Source organism: Dromaius novaehollandiae, chromosome 3, assembly GCF_036370855.1.
Source record: "Dromaius novaehollandiae isolate bDroNov1 chromosome 3, bDroNov1.hap1, whole genome shotgun sequence".
In the NCBI taxonomy this organism is placed as follows: Eukaryota; Metazoa; Chordata; class Aves; order Casuariiformes; family Dromaiidae; genus Dromaius; species Dromaius novaehollandiae.
In genome coordinates, this window is record NC_088100.1 from 102,313,665 (window position 1) to 102,335,430 (window position 21,766).

Here is a 21,766-nt window from a genome sequence, read left to right on the forward strand (position 1 = left end):
CCTTTCCCACTCGGTTACACATCTGAAGCATCACCTGGGTTCTCCTCACCTCCCTGTTCCGTCAGTGAGATGCTTTTCTCTGATCCTGACCAATGCAGTCTTGTCTTACATCCAGTCAGGATTCTTCTGTAAAGGAATGATATTTCTAGCCCATCCCAGTGTAATTTTATAGTGTCATACTTGTTTCATTTTTCACTTGTTTCCCCCTTTTATATTGCATCACACAGAAGCTACTTGTTTTCCCTTTTAAGATACTTCAGGACTGATTCCTGTGGTGGTCTGATTCACGGACTCCGATGTGCTGGATCAGAATCAACTTTATTCAAGCAAGCAAGCCCTTTATATAAGCTCTAGCCCGGATCGGTACTTTCCCGAAGGTCAAGTTCCCATCATCACTCCTTCTCATTCCATGTGGCTACTACCTTATCTACATACTGCTATTTATTCCTCCCAAGGCTTTCGGCTCCTTAACTCTATCTTGTCCAATCCCTCTCTGTCTGTCCCTACATCTCCCCCTTTTTTATTTTCTAAACTAAATATTGCCAGTGCAGTGTGTATTTGTACAACAAGTACTTGATGCAAAGCCCTTTGAGTCATTCTCTGCATAAGGCTTATTAAGCAGGGGAGATAGATAGCAAGGGCTAGAAATCTTAGCAAGATTAGCAATCCACACGCCAGTACCTTCTTAACCCACGACCCCAAACCTAACATCCAGTCCCGTCCCTCAAAAGGGTTCCACTCTGATTCTATCTACAACTTATCAGTAAGGTCGCGTAGTTGCGGTAAGCTTTTATGAATCGATATTGACCCTGCACGAGGGATGCGTCAGCAGGTCGAATCAGCCGTGCAGGCATCCAATGAGGCCCGTTACCTGTAGAGAGACAAGCATAACCTTTCCCCCACGTTATTAAGTCTACTGGTTCACTCCACTGACCCGTTTCCAGGTTCTTGTAGTAAACCCAAGGCTGTTCTCGCCATGTAGGGCATGAGAAATGCTTATTAACTGCATTTTAGTCCCTATGACGGTTTAAGAGGTTGAGAACATACAAGGCTTTCCACAGCTGCTCTTGTGGGGAGGCACCGAGGCTATTCCCCCTTTTTTGTTTTTCAAGCATGTTTTTTAGAGTACGATGGGTACATTCCACTATTGCCTGGCCAGTTGGGGAATAGGGAATTCCGGTCACATGAGTGACCCCCCAGGTTTGAAGAAATGCCTGCGTTCGCTGTGCAGTGTATGTGGGACCACTGTCAGTTTTAATTTGAGTGGGAACCCCCATTGTGGTGAAACGGGCAAGCCAGTGACAACATACATCACGGCTTTTTTTTTTCCCCCGACATGGGCAGTAGTGACAACATAATGGGAAAAGGTATCTACAGAGACATGGACATATTTCAGTCTTCCGAATGAGGGATAATGGGTAACGTCTGTCTGCCAGACATATTGCAGGGTTGCAGGCCTCGAGGGTTGGTCCCTAAGTAGGGTGGTAACGGGGATACATTTTGGCAATCAGGGCAACTCCGAATAATGTTTTGGGCCTAGTCCCTTGTGATATGATAAGATTTTTGTGGCGCTTTTGCATTTTAGTGAAAAAAAAAGAAATCATGGGACAATTTAGCCTGCTGATCAAAAGTCCCTTGCTGGGTTCCGCTGGGTTTTCCTCCTTTGTCAGGAATGGGCAATTCTCCTGACATAGTTGGACCAACTTTTTTTTTTTTTTTTTTTTTTTTTTTTTTAATCACACACTCTCTTTCTCTCAGTCTCTGGGAACTGCACTCACACCACCCGAGTCTTTAACTGCTAGGACTGCTGTCCCTTTGCAGCGGACGGCTTCATCAGCCGACGGGCACCCCAGTCAGTTCCCAGGCACTCGCACACACAGTACTGCTCACACTCACACCAGTCACAGTGACTCTAGACGTCTGTCTTACAGTCTTGCAGTGCGCCTTATGCTGATCAGGCTGCACACCCCTCCTCCGGCCGGACCGAGCTGGGACTTCAAACCCACTCAAACCCTGGGGATGGGACTCGCACCCATCCCCTGGTATGCCTTACAGTGCACTGTTACCAGACCAGAATTTAGGCGGGAATTGAAGACTCACCTTTTCGGTGCCTCTTGTTGCCAAAAATCCCAGGTGAACTCACCCGATGGCGCCAGATGATTGTTTGGATTAAGAGGCGGATAGAGGTCCGGCTCCTGTTCCAGATCAATTGGCCCTGGGTCAAATGGATTGTCTGGGTCGTTTCCTGGGGACTCCCGTCCACCCACCATCCCCACCACCGTGTCGCTTGACAGAGGTGCTGTGGGGCCTGCGGGTGCCTCTGGTCCCTGTGTTTTCTTCTTGCTATGGTCTTTCAGGATCTCAAGCATGGTTCGCCATGGGGCTAAAAGTCCTGCCGCCGTCTTATCATTTCTTGTTGCCGCGTCCCAGAGCTTAACTCTGATTGAGTCCCACGTACCGAGGCTATAAATCGTGGTGGAATTCACCTCGGGACAGTTCGAGCGTGCCCACATCAATAACATTTGGAGATCTTGGGGGGGTATATCTCTACCGTGCTGTTTCAAAGTCTTTTGCATTACGTTTAGCACGCACCTATCTTGCAGGGAGATTCCGTTTCCCATGACTCCCACACGATCCCGGCTGCTTACCTCTGTCCAGTGGTAGGTAACCTGTTGCGCGCAATGCCGCTTCCTTTCAGCAGCTCCCGTTCTGCTTCCTTTCAGCAGCTCTCTGTTCAGCCGGGCTCTGCCACCGGTTCAGCTAACTGCTGCCTCTACAGCCCTGGACGAAGTCAGTCTTCGGTCCCTGTTCGGGCGCCATTTGTGGCGGTCTGATTCACGGACTCCGATGTGCTGGATCAGAATCAACTTTATTCAAGCAAGCAAGCCCTTTATATAAGCTCTAGCCCAGATCAGTACTTTCCTGAAGGTCAAGTTCCCATCATCACTCCTTCTCATTCCATGCGGCTACTACCTTATCTACATACTGCTATTTATTCTTCCCAAGGCTTTCAGCTCTGTAACTCTATCTTGTCCAATCCCTCGCTGTCTGCCCCTACAGTTCCCACTCAATCGTCCCTCATTTGCTGTTTACTATTACTAATTTTCTAAATGTTATTCTAATACCCATAATAACCAGCTTAGTTCTGTCAGAAATAGGTTTAGACCAAGTCCTTTTTAGAGAGATAAATGTAGAACACTAATAAACTGTACCAGTAAGTCACATTTAGAAGTGATACCGTCATTGCCTTCTCTCAGTACAGAGGTCAGAGCCCTTTGGAGCTTCGGGTGGGACTGCTACCCAGCAGTGTTAGGTCTGTTTTGTGAACTTGCAGCATGATTAGATTCGAATTAGCAGACCTAAGCTTAGAACAGCATCAGGTTGACTGTGCTTAAATTCCTGCCCAATGAAGTAAGATGAAAAAGCACCATAAGGAGAATTTGTTATAATTTTAAAAGACAGGAAAACTTTAGTAATACCTGGAGTTGTGACAGACTTAGGCTTTCAAGTGTACAGTGTATACAGTGACTGCTGAACCAAGTCGTCTTTCTTTTTAGCTTTCCACTTTGTACCCTACTGCTCAAGTTAGGAATCTAGGGTTTCCTAATTTGTTGAGTGCCAAGAACCAGAGAAAAAATGTGATCCATTTTCAGCAATTTATAATTTGAAAGTCACTTGTATTTCATTCCTGGCATTGAATAAAGAACTTCTGGAGAAATAAGCAAAGGTTTGAAATTCAGAATTTGCAAGTTGTGGGGTAGAAGTCTGAGAATTTTGTTGAGGTCCTTCTTTAGTAGTAAGAATACATTTTCTAGCCCCAGTAGATGTTTATTAATGAAGAACTGGTTTCTTAAACTTTCCCTACTTAAAGGCTCTTTCAGACTTTTTGGAAATGTTGTTATCTTGTGAAGAACTAGTTAAAACTTCAATTTGAAGGATATTATTGTAGATTATTCTATCATTTCTTCTATAATTTGAGATTCTGCGATGCATTTGGCCTTTATATTAAGTTATTTGTGTTGTTCAGGTTTTAGAAGTGATCTCACTCCCATATCAGCTGCTGCTGGAAGTGGTAGAGAGACATTTGGAATCTGGAAGAATCAGCTTCACAAAATCACCACCGCTCCTTGAAAGAATGCTGCTGGACTCCCGAATGAGTCAACCCAGATTTGATAAAATTGTGGACACAATTTACATTTTTTTGAGATAATATTGTAAAGGGTCGAATTCATAATTCCAAATTCTCCCTTCAGTTTCCAAGGAAAGCGCCATGCCATGGGCAAGATTCCATCCGGTCTCTTGCTTTCAGTACCATATCTCCCTGTGCCAGTACATGAAAGCAGGAAATCCAAGTAGGAGTACTTGTGCTTTGATTAGCATAGCAGTAAATATTCTTTTTTGCAAGGCTAGGAATGAGAGGATTAAAATGATAAAAATGAATATTAGAAGCTCCCATCAAAGATGTGATATAGTGAGAATGCATGGGAGATCTGAATTTTCTAGAAGCTTGTATGGTGGAAATTAAAGCATCATTTGCTCACTACTAGGATATAACATTCTTCCTTTCCTGCCCAAGGCAAATGGTCTATTACAATTCTGTATCCCTGGATCAATTAAATTCCTTGTAAGATAATTTATTCTAGACAGAGTGCATTTTTTCTATTTGCATGTGTTCTATCATTTTGCTGCTCATAAGTTCTAAGCCTAGAGAATTACCTTTACAAAGGATGAGTAAGAATTTCCTGCATTTTATTATCCTCAGAGTTCCAGTTTTGGAAAGTAAAGGATCCAAAGTTTAATGTTCTCTGGGACGCTAACAGATTACGTTACAGGTCTTATCTTACCAACTGAAACAAGTAGGGATTGTAATGGCTGCTTTCATTTCCTTCTATTATCCTGAATAATGAAGCAATGGAAACACAGAATTAAAAATTATTTTAATTCCAGACTGCATTAGTCTTTGTTACCTCTAACAAGTGTGAACTAAGTATATATTAAGGAAGTACATTTCATTTTGGGTGATTGAATGGAACTTCTGTTATTGTCAGTAAGTTATTTTCCTGATTTCCTGTGTGTTATACTAAAAAAGGACTTCCCAGTAACTTTGCTGTATAAAGCACATGGAACTTTTTCTCTGTTTATAGGGTTGTGACTCCCAAATGAGCATGTCAGAAGTGTCCTGCAGTGAAAGTACCTCATCTTGTCAGTCTCTGGTACATGGCTCAGCTCCAGAAATCCTCATTGGCCTCCTTTATAATGCCACCACTGGAAGATTATCAGCAGAAGTGATAAAAGGCAGCCACTTCAAAAACTTGGCAGCAAACAGACCACCCAGTGAGTGAAAATCTTTTTTCATCCTAATGCTTCTGAACTGGTGGGACTCTCGATAGCAAGGACGTCAATCCTATCATTTAGTCTTACCCAATCAAAATGAAATAGAGCAATCATTAACTAATCTGTTTCATGTTTTATATTTCTAGTCAGTTGGGAAATAGCAAAAATCTGAAATTCAAAATATTAATTGTAAGTTGACAAGACTGTTTTAATTTTTCATGATAACTGACTAATAAATTACCTTTATCATAATGATTAATTGCTAAATTACTAATGCCTCACATCACAAGCCAAGAATAAAAAGTTACAGTGTTTAAAGAGAAAGTATATGCCAGCTAATTTAATATAAACACGGTGAACAGTTATTGCTTTTCCTAGGGGAGTTGATACTGCAGTCTTTAATTGCATATATGCCTGTGCATATGTGAAGGTAATATGTGTAATTTGAGAATGTCAGGGAAGATAACGTAGAACCAAATTGTGACTTTTGGCATATATACTGTACAGAAGGAAAGTTCATCATCAGAAAGGACTCGAACTGAGTGTTCAAACATTCTTTCAAAAATACATTTGTCTAAAATATCTCTGAACTTTATATACTTTTAAATTTAAGCCAGATGGAATATGTCACATGCACAGAATATTTTTACTCTGTCTCTAATTCCTTGTTGTAGCTTGAGGAAGTCCAGTAATGAGGGAAAGCAGGAAGTGGGTGGTTTTGTCTTTTAAGATCATCGGTCAGATTTACATAAATTGTAGCCAGACCTATTCCTCTTGGTTCTGTCTGGAGGCTTGGGTTTTGGCCCCTTTTCCTGTTTTTTAATTGCCAGATTTCTGTAGCAAGGTTATCCAGCAGGCTGCCAACATTGTAAAAGTGGTTTGTGCATCTCACCTTGTCTTCAGACTTTAGCAGTGAGCCCCACAATATGAGACTGCTCCTCTTTCTTTCTTGACCCATGTTTTGTTCCATTCATTAATTACATTTGGCTCAGCCTTACTCTGTTTTGCTTTCTGTCACACTGATGGAGCCAGTCTTTGTTAATATGGCTAGAGAAGGAAGGCCAAAGAAGCATCTGAGATACTTCTCTATAATTAGGTGGCTGCCCAGAGTCAGCTGTTTGAAGACAAAGCATGAAAAGAGATGGAGAAAGCTAAAAAGGCTCAAGGACACCAGGGTAGGAGGAGGAATGAAAGGAAAAGAAGATCTGGAGAGAAGGGGCTGCAAAGATGAGTGCATTATAGGGATGTACCAGCTTCTCTTTGTACCGTCATTTCCACAGAAAGGAAACTCAGGCACGTAGGGTTGATGATGAAATGATCTGACCAAATCTGTAGTTTGGACCACCAGTGGTCCAGAACCCTGAGAAATGCTGCAAAGCACATGCACAGGTCAATTTTCATTTTGCTCTTGAGAAACTACAATGGAAAGGAAGCAATTATTTTTTTCCACAAGTGATCTTTTCTGTATCCCAGAAGTTGTGAACCTATGCAATTATTGTGAAATGTTTTTGAAGCAAATAGGGGTTGAGTCCTACTTTTCTACTTCTTGATAGTGTTTACTCCTCTGCTGGTTATTTATACAGTATGTAGTAACTTATCCAGGAGCTGAGTGCAAGCAAATTGGCTGACTTCTGTAAGCAATCAGAGGTGATGTTAGAATGTCTATTGGTTCCTCTGTGTGCCAGTTACTGTTATGTCTGAGAAAAGAAGAACGCTCCCAAGTATCATTTAAAATTTTGTTGAAAAGGCATATGAGCTTTTGCACATTAAATGCACGCAATTAAGTGTGTGCACGCACACACACAAAGTCCATAAATATATGGATTTTAAATAGTGATCTCTTTACATTTTAAATAGAAAGACCCATAGTTGAATTTCAGATATAGGCGTTTCTCAGCTCTTTGCAGATTTTAGATCAGATTTATTCTCATGACCAAGTCCATCACTGTTCGAGAAGTAAGGTATTACAGTCGTGTAGTGTAAATGATAAAAGCTAAGGCCAAAAGCAGTATGTATTTGTAGGATTAATTTTCAATTCAGTGATTTTTCATTTTGTTTCTTTTAGTATATGAAGTATAAGTACTGTGTGCAGTTTTTCTTAATATGCTGGAGTTTGCATGAAAAAGTATGAGGTTTGATAAAATGGGTACAGTGATTTTTACCCAATCTTTTATAACCTAGTCATTTGCATGATTCTTTCTATGTTCAGTGTGCTTTAAAACCCAGTAGCTATTAGTGCTAAGATATCCCACTATGTAAGCAGTGTAATTTTTGTTAAAGATTACACAAAAACTGCACAAAACTTTCATTTCATTAAGTTTTACCCAACAATCCTTTCGTTCAATCCTTTTTCTGATCTATAGTGCTAAGGTTTGGTGTTCTTCCACTCCAGTGAATAGTGTTTCCTCTTAAACTTTAACCTTTGATCCTCTCTCACCCAACTATTGACATCTGGTCATTATTTCTTTTACTGCTTTCCACCCCCTGTTGTCAGACGGACTGTTCTGTTGTCTAAAACACTTGATAGGTGGACAGGTTTATATAATCCGAGGTGAGTTCCTGTAGAAACTAATTGGATGTTGTCTTTTTCATGCAAAAGAAAACTTGCCAGCAGTAAAGCTATCCACGGCTGCCTACCATATTGATTTACAAGAGTATATGTTTATTATCTGTTGCACTCTTTAGTGCAGAAGCTGCATTTATCTCTGATTATGGATGATGGGATTTCAGTGTACCTGCACAGTGAAAATATGCAATGAGACTCCAGTCTTTTAATAACATTATTCATTAACATGAAAGGAATAAAAAATGTTTTATACAGTTGTATATTTCTTAAAATCAGTTACACCTTTGTGAAATGCACATCCTTCTGCAGTTGCATGGCTTGGTGCTTCTAGTCAAATGAAAGTACAGCTTTAAAAATAAGGGTTTATACCCAAATACTAAAATTCAGAGTGTGCTAACCACATTTGCTTACACCAGCTTCTTAAGTGTACTTCCAAAGAGGACTACACAAGCAATGTTTTAAACAACGATATTAAATTATGCAAAAACTTATTTCTCTTTAAAGACATATTAAATGTAATCCCTCATGAATTTAGGAATTAAGAGATTTGTTGTAGTGTGTAAACCTCCACCTTTAAATGCACTTGGCTACATTTCTCTCTTTAAATATGAATAAAATCCAAAAACCCAAAGTGAGAAACCACATCCATGCAGAGATTATTTTTAAGCATTCCATTCTGGCTGCGTTGATATTATCACTGCACGTCAACTTTATTTTTTTTTCTTTTGATTAGTTGTCTTCATTCTACTTTGTTTATTCTTATTCTCTGAAAATTCAGTGGTATGCTTTACAGTGTTGTGGCTAGTTGGAGCTTGCTAAGTGTTAATGCAATTTAAGTTTGTTTAGAACAAGTAAGGGGGGTTGATGGGAAGAAGGATTATGGGGTATACCTTTAACCCACTTACCTAGTATTGAAGCTAGTTAAGTCGTTAACATGCTTGTAATATTTCGCTTTTGTCATCTTTTTCATGTGCCTAAGCTAAGCTATGTTCAATCAACCTGGTATACACCATATCCTTATATAATATGTTGCGTACATCTCATTTTCCAACACTTCAGATCTAAGATATCTGACATTTCAAAATGTGCTTTATTTTGTAGATACATATGTTAAATTAACACTGCTGAACTCCATGGGGCAAGAGATGTCCAAATGCAAAACTTCAATCCGCCGAGGGCAACCAAATCCAGTATACAAAGAAACCTTCATTTTTCAAGTGGCACTGTTTCAGCTTTCAGATGTGACACTCATATTGTCTGTATATAATAAACGCAGCATGAAACGAAAAGAGATGATAGGGTGGATTTCCTTAGGTCTCAACAGCTCAGGAGAAGATGAACTCAATCACTGGACTGAAATGAAGGAATCTAAAGGACAACAAGTATGTAGATGGCATACTTTACTAGAATCTTAATGGATGGTGCAAAGTACAGTCGTGGTTTAAGGGAGTTTTGTCTTTTGAGAAGATCATGTCCCGTGGTCACAGTCAAGAGATTTGTTGTGGAAGTAAAAAATTGAGAACTGAAGTCAACATTCCATCTTAAAGAATGCACAACATGCAAAATGGAGCGATTTAATGCATCATCTTTACTTAGTATCAGACACACTTTGTTGGTGTCAGAGAAACCTTACTTTACACGAATATGTTAGCAGTCCCTCCCCCATCCACCTGATGCTGTATTGGTTTGGGTTTGTTTTGTGTTTATCAATTCAGAAATATTTTATGTAAGACTCTCCAAAGTAATGTAAGCTCCTCCTTGTGTACTTTTTTCTTTAGTTCTCTAATACTGTAGCTTCTGACCTGCCTGCATTCAGATTAAGGGTCAATAATTTGCACTATGAGAAAAAGTTATTAATCTGTATAGCAAAAAAACCCCACCGATGGAGAAGAATATTTAGTATAGCATATATGAATATACTGTTGTTTAACACTGAGTTTCTTTCCAGGAGCTTAGTACAATTAAGTTTTCATTTTTAATATACAGTTGGTTTGAAAAATTCTAGCACTGGGGCATCAGGTGAGCTTTGATATAAAATAAATGTTTCTTCGATCTGTGACAGGGACGAGCTCTGTATATGGCATAAATTGGGTTTTATCCCTCTTGCCTGTACTGCCTCATCCAAAGAGACCAGAGCATTAGTTTGGTCCCTTCCAAATCTCCTTAGACAGGTTGTACTGTAAAACTGTGTAACTTTCTGTTGAAAGCACTTCTTGTATTCATGTATTCCAATGTAGGAAGCTCAAAGAGCACGAGTTTACTAAGATGTCTTTTCATTAAACAATTGATACGGATTTCTCTAAAATGTCATTAATTAGGTCGAAACACTGCGAAGGAAGCGGCAGCAGTTGAACTACTCAGAACAAACAGAAGTACTGTGGCTTTTGTTGAAGCAGACATCCATTTGAGTCTCTTAGGAGCTGTTTTAGGGATTACTGCATGGTGTTTAGTGGAAGCAGAGAGCAGACCAGGAGTTTTTACCTTTCTTCTTGGAGCCGAGAACATCAGGGAGTTATTTTTTTTTCAGTGACTTGCTGGCAACTGAATGAATGTTCGCACCCAAAAGAGAAATTTGCTTGGCTTGCGTTCAGGTTGGGAACTGCAGCTTTGTCATGACGACACAGTTGCAAAGCCACATTATCACAAGAAAGTTTGCCTTCAAATAAACACTCACAGCTTCCACTGAAATGAGCAAAGTATCTGTGTTTCCAAGATTGCTGTTTGGCCCTAATGCTTTAACTACTGGCACACTTAACTGCCTGCCTGCCAGATCCAGTTCAGATTACTGAAACTGTGGATTATCGGGTAAATGTTTTTTTAAAAAACTTCCCAATTCATTTTGCTTGTGATTATAGGTTTCATTTACTTTTAATAGTTGCTGTATGGAAAGCAAGCAAATTTGTATTTCTTATAAATTATGATGTCTTATTGATATGAGAACTCAGTGGCTGTTGCAGCACTTGGCAGGTAGAAGAGTGAAGTTTTGGATTTTTTTGTGAGAATTAGTGGTAGCATGGATCATTCTCATTAGGACAAATGTTTTTCTCTTGAATTGCTTTGTAATACCTTTCAACAGTCCTGGCTTTAGGGTATACAGTCAAGTACAGTGAAACTGGGGACAGTGAGTATATTGTAATAAAGACATTTCATGTGGTTCTCAAATTCTCACACTACTTAGCAATTTCACAAGGTCCTTTTTAAAGGATATTGTAATTCCACTTCTTAATTTATTTGGTGCCTTTCAAATGGTTTATTTGCAGAAACAGATTTTCAGTTTTTATTGATTTAAAGATTTAAAACACCTTATTACATGACTTTTGTTTTCTGATATTGCACTGCTGCTTCATTTGCAGAAGCCTTATCTACTAAATACATATAATCCCAACTTTCTTTAAGCAGAAATTGTCTTACACTAATGTAAGTTGTGTCTTTCAGTCCTTTTTGTTGCTTAGTTTGTGAAATGTAATGTTAAGTGTAGAATTTAACAAAAATCAACATTAATTTTATAAGCATAAGTCAAACACTCAAATTTTCCCAGTACTTTTAGCTTTCCTTATGATAGAAGCACTGACGTAAGAACCCATACTGATAAAAAGCAGTTTTTCAATGGATATAAAAGGATATTTTACTCATTTTCTTTGTGGGTATTGGGATGCTTTTTCCTAAAACCGAAGTTGTCTGTTAACAGTGGTCTCTTATGTAGGTTTTTCTTTATAAAATAGTGTACAGTACTTAACAGCAAGTCCTGAGCAAATTAGTTCAAGTGGGAGGTTAATATCACCATTAAATAAATTAAGTCAGTTTGGAAGGTGCAGCAAGTAACCTGTTACAGAATCCAAGCTAAACTTAACAATGTCATGATTTGGGTTTCAATTTGTAAGGTGCACTGCTTCAGTTTTACATGCTAATCATACAGATTTATGAGACATTGAAATCTTAATTTAGAGACAGCAGAGATTTAAAACAGCCTATGTTGAGTGTACTTGGGATGACTCCTTTCTAGCTCATGTGACTTTTCCTGAGATATCTAGGTCCAATTTGTGCTTCACCAAAAAATGGTTTGGCTTATTTGGATTTACACTGTACAAAAGGTGGAAATGAATGTATAAAAGACAGAAATGAATATAATTTTAGGCAGTAGAATATGGGTTTTCCATGTAAAACCAGTCACACCAGTAACTGGAATTTGCTGTAAGTTTTTTATGACTTAGCTATAGTATCAGTAGCTGTCATGTTGCTTTTTGTTCCTAGATCTCGTTCTTATGTTTGTCATTTTCCTTTACTTATTGCTTTATGCAAATCTATACCTTTTTATTTGAAATCCACCTTTAGATAAAGTTTTGTTAAATGTTGCATGGTGGCTTATACATAAAGTGTGTGTGTGGGGAGGGGGTTGTGCATTTGGTTAAGTCTCAAGCATGGAACAGAATTCATAAAGAACAAAGTAACGGAAACAGTTTGAGGCGTTTGTGTTTTCCTCAGAATGGCCAGTGCTGCTTTTTTGTAGCTTTTTGTTATTTACCTTCATTCAAAAGTACAGTTAGTACCTGGAAGAATTTATCAAATTCTTTGACTGCTTTTCTGTGTGCCAAAGTACCATGTGAAGATTGTAATTCTTGAATTGAATTTGTTTCCTGATAGCATAGCCTTAAGTAATTAATTAAATATTTAAATAATTGTAGAACAACAAAGTTCTTACAGATTCTATACTTGGAAATATTTCCTCCTTTCTGCATATAATCTATTTGGATTAAAGTTTAGAACATTTTACATAGGTTTCCTCAAAGGTACACTCTTAAAGATTTATAAGTAAGAGAAAAGGTGGTTGGCTCCATTTATGCTCTGTGGTAAGGGCGAGATTGTGATCCAACCGGCCAGTGCAGGCAAGTGTGAAATCACTGTGCAGGAGGATGAGAGGATGTATGGCCACTGTAGGACGTAGCTGTCTCTTATCTACGAGGAGGCAAGGACTAAGCAGAGCTACGCTTCTGCTGCCCATTGAGCTGGACAGCACAGGGGAACAAGCATGCAGACGTAGGCTAGTAGCGGTGAGGTTCAAAGCGTGGTCCCTGCCATGCTGCCTCGTGCTCAGGACTGAAGAGACAGATGACAGCCGTGCTGTAACCACACAGTGAGATCCGACTGCAAAGGCAGAAGTTAGGCAAGGTATAAATTCTGCTACTTGAGAAATATGAGAGGTGTGTGCTATTACTGGAGCTGAAGAGTCTATCATTTTAGTGAATTCTCAAGCTGAAAACAGGCTTTGCGGCATCTACTGTAGAGAATGTTTTCTCCTGTAAACTCTTGTAACCATTCCTGGTGGCTAATGTAATGCTGGTATCAGTACCTTCCCATTTTCCATATCTTTGGAGCAAGTATGTCTGTGTGTTGTTGACCTAAAATCTGTATTTGTGTTACTGATTTTCTCTTTTCTCCCTAATGACTTGCTGCTATGAACTCCCCAGCACCCTGAGAAACTTGTGGCAGTCACTTGACCTCGGAAGTCAGGGACACTCTGCACCTCTGCAATAAGGTCCTGGCGCAATCTGGTGCAAAATTCTATGACCTGTTCAACTCCTGAAGGTTTCTAAAATGCAAGGCACTGGAGTTTTAACATGATGAGGCAGAGGAAGAAAACTTTTTTTCTTTTCTTTTTTAGGCTATAAGACATTTTAATGTATGAATTGAATACAGATCGCACTTACAACATAAAAATTCTAACAAAGTTTATGACAAAATCAGACAATTATGTTTTAGGCAAAGCCTTTTGGCCTTAGCTGAACTTGAGACTAACAGCAGAATGCCCTTTGATTTAACTGAGGCCTGTATTGAGCCCTTTACCCTGTCCATCACACTTTCTGGAGGATTGCTGTCTCATCTAAAGCAGTCTCTAATATTATGGCTTGTGAACTGCAAGGCAGACTGAATTCCTCCTTGAGCAGAATTTTTAGTAACAGCTAAACATTCATTTAATTCTCACTCTGATAGGCATGCGTACCTTCCATTAATGTTAATGAGAGGAACTCAGGGGCCATCAACAGGAGAATAGACCTGACCCTGGAAGTGTAATAGGATCAGCAGATTAGAGCTTTGATACTGCATAGCACCTGCAACATAAGCAGATGTAATTTCAATTATGAATGGGGGTAAAAAGCAAATATCAGGAGACTGTTACAAATTTAAGTATTTAATTATTATCTCTTCTTTTTGTTTCTTTTTACTGTTCACTGTTAGAACAAGCCATCCAAGAGTGTTCTTTGTTTTTGGCCTATTTAACTCAACTGCCAGGTTTTGTAGTACATCAAAGCTGGATTTTGGACTATTTTGTTGGTAGGTTTTAAGGGAGAAGTCACAAGAGCATTTGCTTGTCAGCGAATCAACACCTGATGAAGTGATGTCATCTGAGAGTGAGAGCATTAAGATGAGTGATGGCTTGATACCATGTTATCTACAATGACTCAGATTCCACTTTTGGATCCTTGTGGTCCTTGGAGGACCCTGCTCAGAGAAACAACTGTGGAAGCTGCACATATTCAAAGCTGCACGGATTTGTGTGAGCACTTCATGGCCTCTAACCTAATACATTTTACGGGTATAAGAAGGGCAAATAGTGTTCAGGATGGATACACACTGGCCTACAATGATACAGATTAGTGTAGCCTAAAGAATTTATTACTCCCCCTCCATAAATTCAAGTAGGATTTCTTCCTTTCTTCAGACTGCAGAAAGCTTGTGCACCAAACTTATCTGCTTATACCTACCTAAATATTGCACAGTTATATTGATGTTAGCAAGCTTAGTCCAGATGTAACATGGTGCAACTGAATAATTTGGTCTGACATGCTGGATCAGGTTTTGATGCACAGGCTTTTGCTGGTACAATGTCAAATAAGCTCCTTATGAGCTGAATGTGCCAGCAGTTACGAAAGTGGATAGTACTGCTTCTTTAGGAATGGAAACCAGGAACCAACTGTGCCCAGAAAACAGGCAAGGCTAGCCTAATAGCAAGAAGGACGAGCCAGCTGCATTATGTGCCGATTTGGTTCACTTTCTTGGAAGCATATACTGGCAGAGCTGGTATAAAGCCCTGAGACTTGGCTATGTCTGAGAGTCCCACTCAAGAGAGCAGAAGCAGTAATATAATACTCTGAAGGAATACCTCACGGACATTGAGGGGTGTAATTAATGTCATCCTTTTTCTCACATGTCTGAGGACAGAAGGCTTGCCCACTGTATTGTTTTGCTGTGCTTTCCAAAGCCTGTGGACATTCACTGCATGCCTAGGGTTTAAAATGGATTGATTTATAACTTCTGTTTGATTTCCAAAGCGTAAGTTCAAATGAGTCTACAGAATTAACTAGAAGCATTACCATAGCTTCTGAGATGTAAGGTAATTTCTACGCCATATTGCAAGCAAGGAGCTGGGCTTTGAACAAGTTTTGATAGTAAATTTTGCAAATGGCTTGTTATGACGTTTTAAGAAAATTTCTAAGCAGTTGAATGTATTAGGGAATATTAATAAAACAGAAGATAGAGCAATGATCTTTTTTTACTATACAGCTAGTTTGCTATCCTTTCCAGTAAACCACAAGGTTCATTACTGCTTGGTACTGTTTCATTTATGATAACTGTTTTTAATGTGATTTTCATGACAAAGTGTAATTAGTGAAAACTTTTATTCAATTTTTCCCTTTCTTTGCTTTTTTTAAGGAGAAATTTCTCCTTATATAGTATATATACTTTCTTACAGAGCTTTCTTACCTATTTTTATATAAGATGATTTAACAATGTAAAATTAAATGCTCTATGAGCAAAGCTATATCACTGTTAAACAATCTAAGTGCTAAAATAATGACTAAGGGCCTGAACCCTACTGCCTTTCACTCAGGTCCTGGTTTAACCACACGTCTTTCATGCTGTGTAGTACCTTTGCCCATAAGCAGTTCCATCTATGTCTTTGAGATGACTCACAGAAAGGTACTATTAACATGAATAACAGTGGTAAAACTGAGCCTCTTCTCCATTCTTAGCGGGACATCTGTCATGAGTAAAGGCTGCTGGCTCTGTCCCAAAATTATGGTTATAGATTATAGTTCCCTTGATCTTCAGTAATTTTGAACTTGTTTTCTGGTGACTATAAGCTAATAACTGATATACAAATATTGAATTGTGCTGTTATCAGCAAGATTACTAAGATGTGTTTCACATTTTAATTCATTCTTTCGTAGGGATATAAGGAATTGGATTTGTGAAGCATTATATTGCATAGATAGCACACATTCACCACATTTTTAGTGAGTGTATTGAATATACGGTATGTAGCATTTTCTTGCATACTTTTATACAGTCTGTACACCACCGATGCACTCGGTGCCTTGTTTCTTTTTGTACAAAACTAATACTTAGAGAAACTGATGTTATCATGTGTAAAACAATGTCACTGCAATTCAAGAGATGTCTTAACCTGATTATTCCTAGTACAGGAGGTTTTAAATGGCCGTTCAGTTCAACATAGTGCATTTCTTTCATTTTTAAGCAATCCCTTTTCCTTCCTCGTCCCCCTTTCCAAGAAACCTCCTCATACAACTGTTTATTCTTAATTGATTCCTGTGTCTGATGTAAATCACATGGTGTTAACCAAAGAACCAAGTCTGTTTCTAATTCTTTGGGCAAATAATGTTTGGACTTGCTGTTACTTAAAGACAGAAATGATATAATGGATCTCTTTGAACAAATAATAAAATAGGCTTCTGTAAATGTGATTCACAGCTGAAAATTCAAGATACCTCTTTTCTTACTGGTTGTGCACTATTGTGTCAGTAGCAAAGTGTTTGATTTGTATTTCTTTGTGTGTTTTAATCAAACTCACAAAACAAATATAAATAAACAGTGCTGTCAAATTAGCCTGTTTTACCCATTTTATACATATGTCAGAAGTTTACAACTTTGAGAACACAGGTAGGTTCAAGCTTTTCTGTGTCTGAAGTCCTGATATTATATAATACTATCTAGTGTATACTGGTCTTACAGAAACAGACTCATGCTGCATTATATGTACATTTCCTACTAGTATCCTCTTTATTGTAAAATTTATGTAATATAACACTATTTTCAACTACTGTTTCAACTTGAAATTCCTTAAAATACAGTGCATGTATAGCCTTAAACGTTCAAGACACCGAGAAGTTTTAAAGGGAATAGGTCTTATTTGCAAGTCCTTTTTGGCATAGAAATCAGAATATTATTTTTATATATCAGCCTATTAAAAATTGCAGAAAAAATGAGTGTGTTGCAGTGATGGTACCAACCATACTCAACTCCTAAATATATGCATTTGCAAAAAGCATTTCTACTGACCTCTTTGGAGGTGAAATATCAATGTTCCTTTTATTTTATTTCTTATTTTGTTTTTAGAGCCTCTTCAGCTTTATACTTTGATTTATGTACTGAAACCTGGAGCCCCTAACTAATGTGTGTGACTGAATTTGCCACTGTTTTCAGAATTCCTTGATCTTTTCTTCTCTGCTATATTTTAACTAAATAAAATTCTCTATAAATTGGTTTTACATTTTGACAGTAACAAAATCAGAGTGAATGATTTTTTTTTAAACTGTTTACATGGCTTATTAAGTTCTTAGGACTTTGTTTGAAACTGTCATTATAATCCAGATGAAGACATACTTTTCATGACATTTCAGTCCACTGTCAGTGAAAATGGAGTTCTGGCAGTGAATATGCAGATCTGGACATTGGGTGTCAAATTGTAAATCCCCAGAGGGTTTTATAATTACGTGTCACTTTGTATCTACAGTATCTCCAGTTGTGTATTGTCAGATACTTGTTGTTTTGTTTTCTTTATTATTAACTAGCAAAAAACTACTTTTAACATTTTATGCTTGTGTGTGTTAATCTTGAGGGTTTCCAGTGTGTAAAATTAGTTAATCTTGTCAGTTCTCTTTCTATAAAAAGCCGGTCTTTCAGCATGTGTATTTCATTACAATTCTGATTTTGGGGAGAGGCAAAATGCCACCAGCTCTTTGTGGTTATATTTACCTATACAGCACAGGTAACTTTAATTCCATGTTGATTTGATGAAAACATGCTGTAGTATATTTTCAAACCATGGGTCTGTCACAACATTAAAACAGTCATTTTGCGTACTTGAAGCTTGGCAGCTGTGGATGTTTTGTTTGCTCCCTCTATTTGTGCTGATCATTCTGTGAAAGATGTTTCTGTTAATTTCAGGATTGAATGGTTTTCTCCGGGTTAATTCAAAAACTATTTTCTATACATGGAATCTAGCTCTTTGCATTTGAACTTAATTGCTGGAAAGTATTTGAAAAAAGGAAAAATCACATTTTGAATGGGTTGTTGTTGCTTTCCTTTGGAATTCACTAGACGTTAAACAAATATAATAGATGTCACTGTTTAAAAGACAGTAGGGCTTGATCAACAGTTTGAACGGCACTCTGTAGTTCAGAGTACATTACTCTGTAATGAGAAGAAAAAAACTTTTTAATGTTGAGAAGCCAATCCTGACCCTAGCATACTTCCTTTTGCTCTGTTTCTAAGTTTCCTAAGTTTCCCTAATTCCTTTCCATTTCTTACAGTCTTTGCTGATGTCACGAATCTTCTACTTAGAAAATTTTAATTTAACCAGTATGATAACACTCTGACAAATATGATACATATGCTGGCAAATAAAGACTCACTCAGGTGTTAATTCTGTTTGATTTTGGAAAATGTTTACAGCTTTTTCCTGGGCTCGCATAGGATTCTCTCTCCTTCTTTCTTCAGCATGTATTTCTCAGAAAAGTTCTCATCTGACAAGTTTATGCTTAGCTTTAACTTTCTAAGGAATAGGTAAGCTGAAATAATTTAAGTTTGATTTAAACATGAAAGAACACTTTCCATAAGCAACAGTTATAATTTTACGGTGACACAGCATAGATCTTTTGTACTATCCTCTACTGATTTTTGTAGTATATTATAGAAAAAAGCTTTGTGAACTTTCATTGCAGTTCTGCTTTAGGATGTGCCAGAGTATATATTACATTTTAACATACATTAGCATACATGTAAAAAAGAATTATTACAACAATTAAAGCATTTTTTTCTGTCCTAAAGGTAGGAACACTTAGAAAGAACTGCACTCATCTCTTCCCACTTCTACAGATGAAAGGCACGTAGCCCGGTGACTTTCACCAGAAGAAAGCGAGGAGAGGTGTGTTTCCTTGCTATGTCATCCTGAGTGCCTGGACCCATCCTAGTCATTTCTGCGAAACCTAGGACTTCTACCAACAAGATAATGTGGAATTTTCAAAAAACTATACACTTAAAAACAACTTGGCATTACACGTGGAGACTGGCATATGTTTGGTGATTAAGATATTCCTAGAGGAACATTTATGTTGTGTCCATATTCTTTAGAAAATGTCATAAGATGTTTGGTATCCTTATCTTAAACAAACAAACAAAAAGAAGAGAACCCTTTTCCCTAGTTGATAAGAAAATCTATTAACTGAAACCTACTAAATCATATGAACTATCAGATATTTGTTAGCCAAGGTTGAAAGAAGTGAGGATTTATGAAGCTGTGTAAAGATGGCAATTGAAGAGTCTTCATGACAGAATAAATCAAACAAACATTTTATGTGGTATTAATTTTTCACAGAAGTTGTTTAAACAACCACAGCCATTTTGTATGCAAAAATCACAGGAAAAAAAAGTGTTAATACACCCTGTGAATTAAATTCAGCTTTCAGCTGCATATGTGGTACCTTTCTGTCACTCATGGGTGTTTCTCTGTTCGCTCTGTTGCGTGGATGTAGCCGAGCAGAATTACACGTAATGCTCGTAGTTGTTAAAATACATCGCTGTGCAACAGCCATTGCTCCAGACAGATGGGGCCAAGTTAAGTCATTTGTATGCAGATACACCTTTACTTGGCAAAGGTTTTTCTCTGAATAGTTGTGTTCATGTGGCAAATTCCTCATTAGATAGTATATGAAATCTCTTTGACGTAACTAGTTACTTGTTACCAGAAACTCCTGTGGGTAAGGGCTCTTTAGCATTTTTTCCTGTTGGAATTTGTAACATGCTTTTTTCCCTCTCTAGTGTTTTGTTTTTACAGTCCAGCAGTGCAGTTCTAATTTAGCGTTTGATTCATATTAGACATTTCATTTTACTTGTAAATTACTTCACTTTCCCAAAATTAATGAGAGCAATACTAAGGCTTTTTGTTACCTGCTGATCATTTTGATAGCTACATTTCAACACAGGGATTCTGGGGGGAAAAACAAGAAAAATTTGCTTTATATCAGCATTAAGAATAGTAGGATAGAAAGAAGTAAATGAGCCTAAAAGACTGCACAAATGAAATAAATTCTCATCAGCTAAGATCATGCAACAAATCAGTTGGGCTTTAGATAAATGATTTATTATTAAATTTAAAGCCTAATAGGTTTGTGTGTTCTGAGTGTAGTTTACAGTGGTTTGTCTTCCACTTAATTAGAAGCCTTACATTTCGTCTGATTAATAATGAAAATCTGTTTGTCAAATTGTGTAAGATCATGTTGATCATGTATATTTTAGAGGCAGAATAAAATCTCCCCTCATAGCCTTCCATATTATCTCATTCAATTATAGAAAAGCAACATTCTGCTTTTAGTTTTGCTAGTGTGAAATAAGAATAGTTCAAACTATCTTTCAGTTCCTGTTTGAGAAAGTCCTAGTTTCAAGAGCTGTGATGAAGATGGTTCAATCTCTGTAACCCACCCACCATTTGCAAATACAGATTAACTGTAAACAGAAATACAGAATAACATGCCCCGCCAGCTCCACAAGTGTATTGGATAAGAGTATAAAAGACTATCATCCATCAGCAGTCAAAGCTTAAATTGCTGCGTCCTGTCATATCAGTTCTGTTGCAGCGGTGCAGCAATTCAAAAAGGGAGCAGGCTCAAATATGCCAAATTAGACAAAATTTGTACCTCATTTGTTAATTATAGTCGAGTAGACATTTTCCATGACATTACATCATTCTCATCTGCCTGTGCTGAAACCTAAAGGATGAATACACTAAAATATCAGTCACACAAGCCTTTGCTAATTAATGCTTTTACCGGAAAATGTCTGGCATTCTTAGGAAATCAGGGAGATATAGAACACAGAGATCATTCATATTTATAAAAGGAAAGCATTTAATCAGCCATTTAATGAAGCTCCAAAGCAGTCAGCTAAGCTAAAGGTCATGCAAATATAGCTTAGGTCTGAGCCTGAGCAGCAAATCATCACACAAGTTTTTAACAACTTCCTGAGACAATATAAAATGCTTAAGAGTGCACAAGCCAAGCCAATAGGCTAAACAACAGCACTGACCGTCCCCTCAGCACCATCCGTTATGCGTGCAGCCACGTTGACAGTTGGGATTAATCTTGGAAATAGCTCTGTTTATTTATCTCCTTATTTTCAAGCACATGGATTTTTAACTGGACTTCACGGAAAAGCTTGCCAGCAAATATGAACTGCTGTCATCAACAGAGACAGTATATATTGTAGTGTATATTGTAAAGCAGTGGTGCTGATTGGGAAACAGCAATCAGGCTGTGTCAGAATCTCGCACAAACCTTTTCATAAAACCACATGAGAGTAGCGTGGTGGTACCTGTCTGTCCAAGCATGGGCCTGGGCCTTGGGACTACCCTTTAATTCCACACTGCGCAGACTGGCTTTGGAGCCTTGGCTAATTTTCTTGGCCTTTGTTCGCATTGCCAAAATTCCCATTTGCTTCAGTGTCATTGATATATCTAGGCACTAAATGTCCTGTCCTAGTATAAAATTAATCTGTAAAATTGATAAACTCCTT

General features: G+C 38.0%; 1 protein-coding gene across 4 annotated transcripts in view; it reads left to right on the plus strand.

The window, feature by feature from the left end:
* SYT14 (synaptotagmin 14) overlaps positions 1 to 18,066 on the plus strand; it is a 94,011-nt gene extending 75,945 nt beyond the window's left edge. For all 4 annotated transcript variants that reach the window (XM_064509624.1, XM_064509623.1, XM_026123284.2 and 1 more), the window contains 2 exons: positions 5,145 to 5,334; positions 9,002 to 18,066. In XM_064509624.1, the coding sequence (XP_064365694.1) occupies positions 5,145 to 5,334; positions 9,002 to 9,315 (504 nt within the window). In that variant the 3' untranslated portion in view covers positions 9,316 to 18,066. The remainder of the gene's footprint in view (positions 1 to 5,144; positions 5,335 to 9,001) is intronic.
* Positions 18,067 to 21,766: the final 3,700 nt, after the last annotated feature.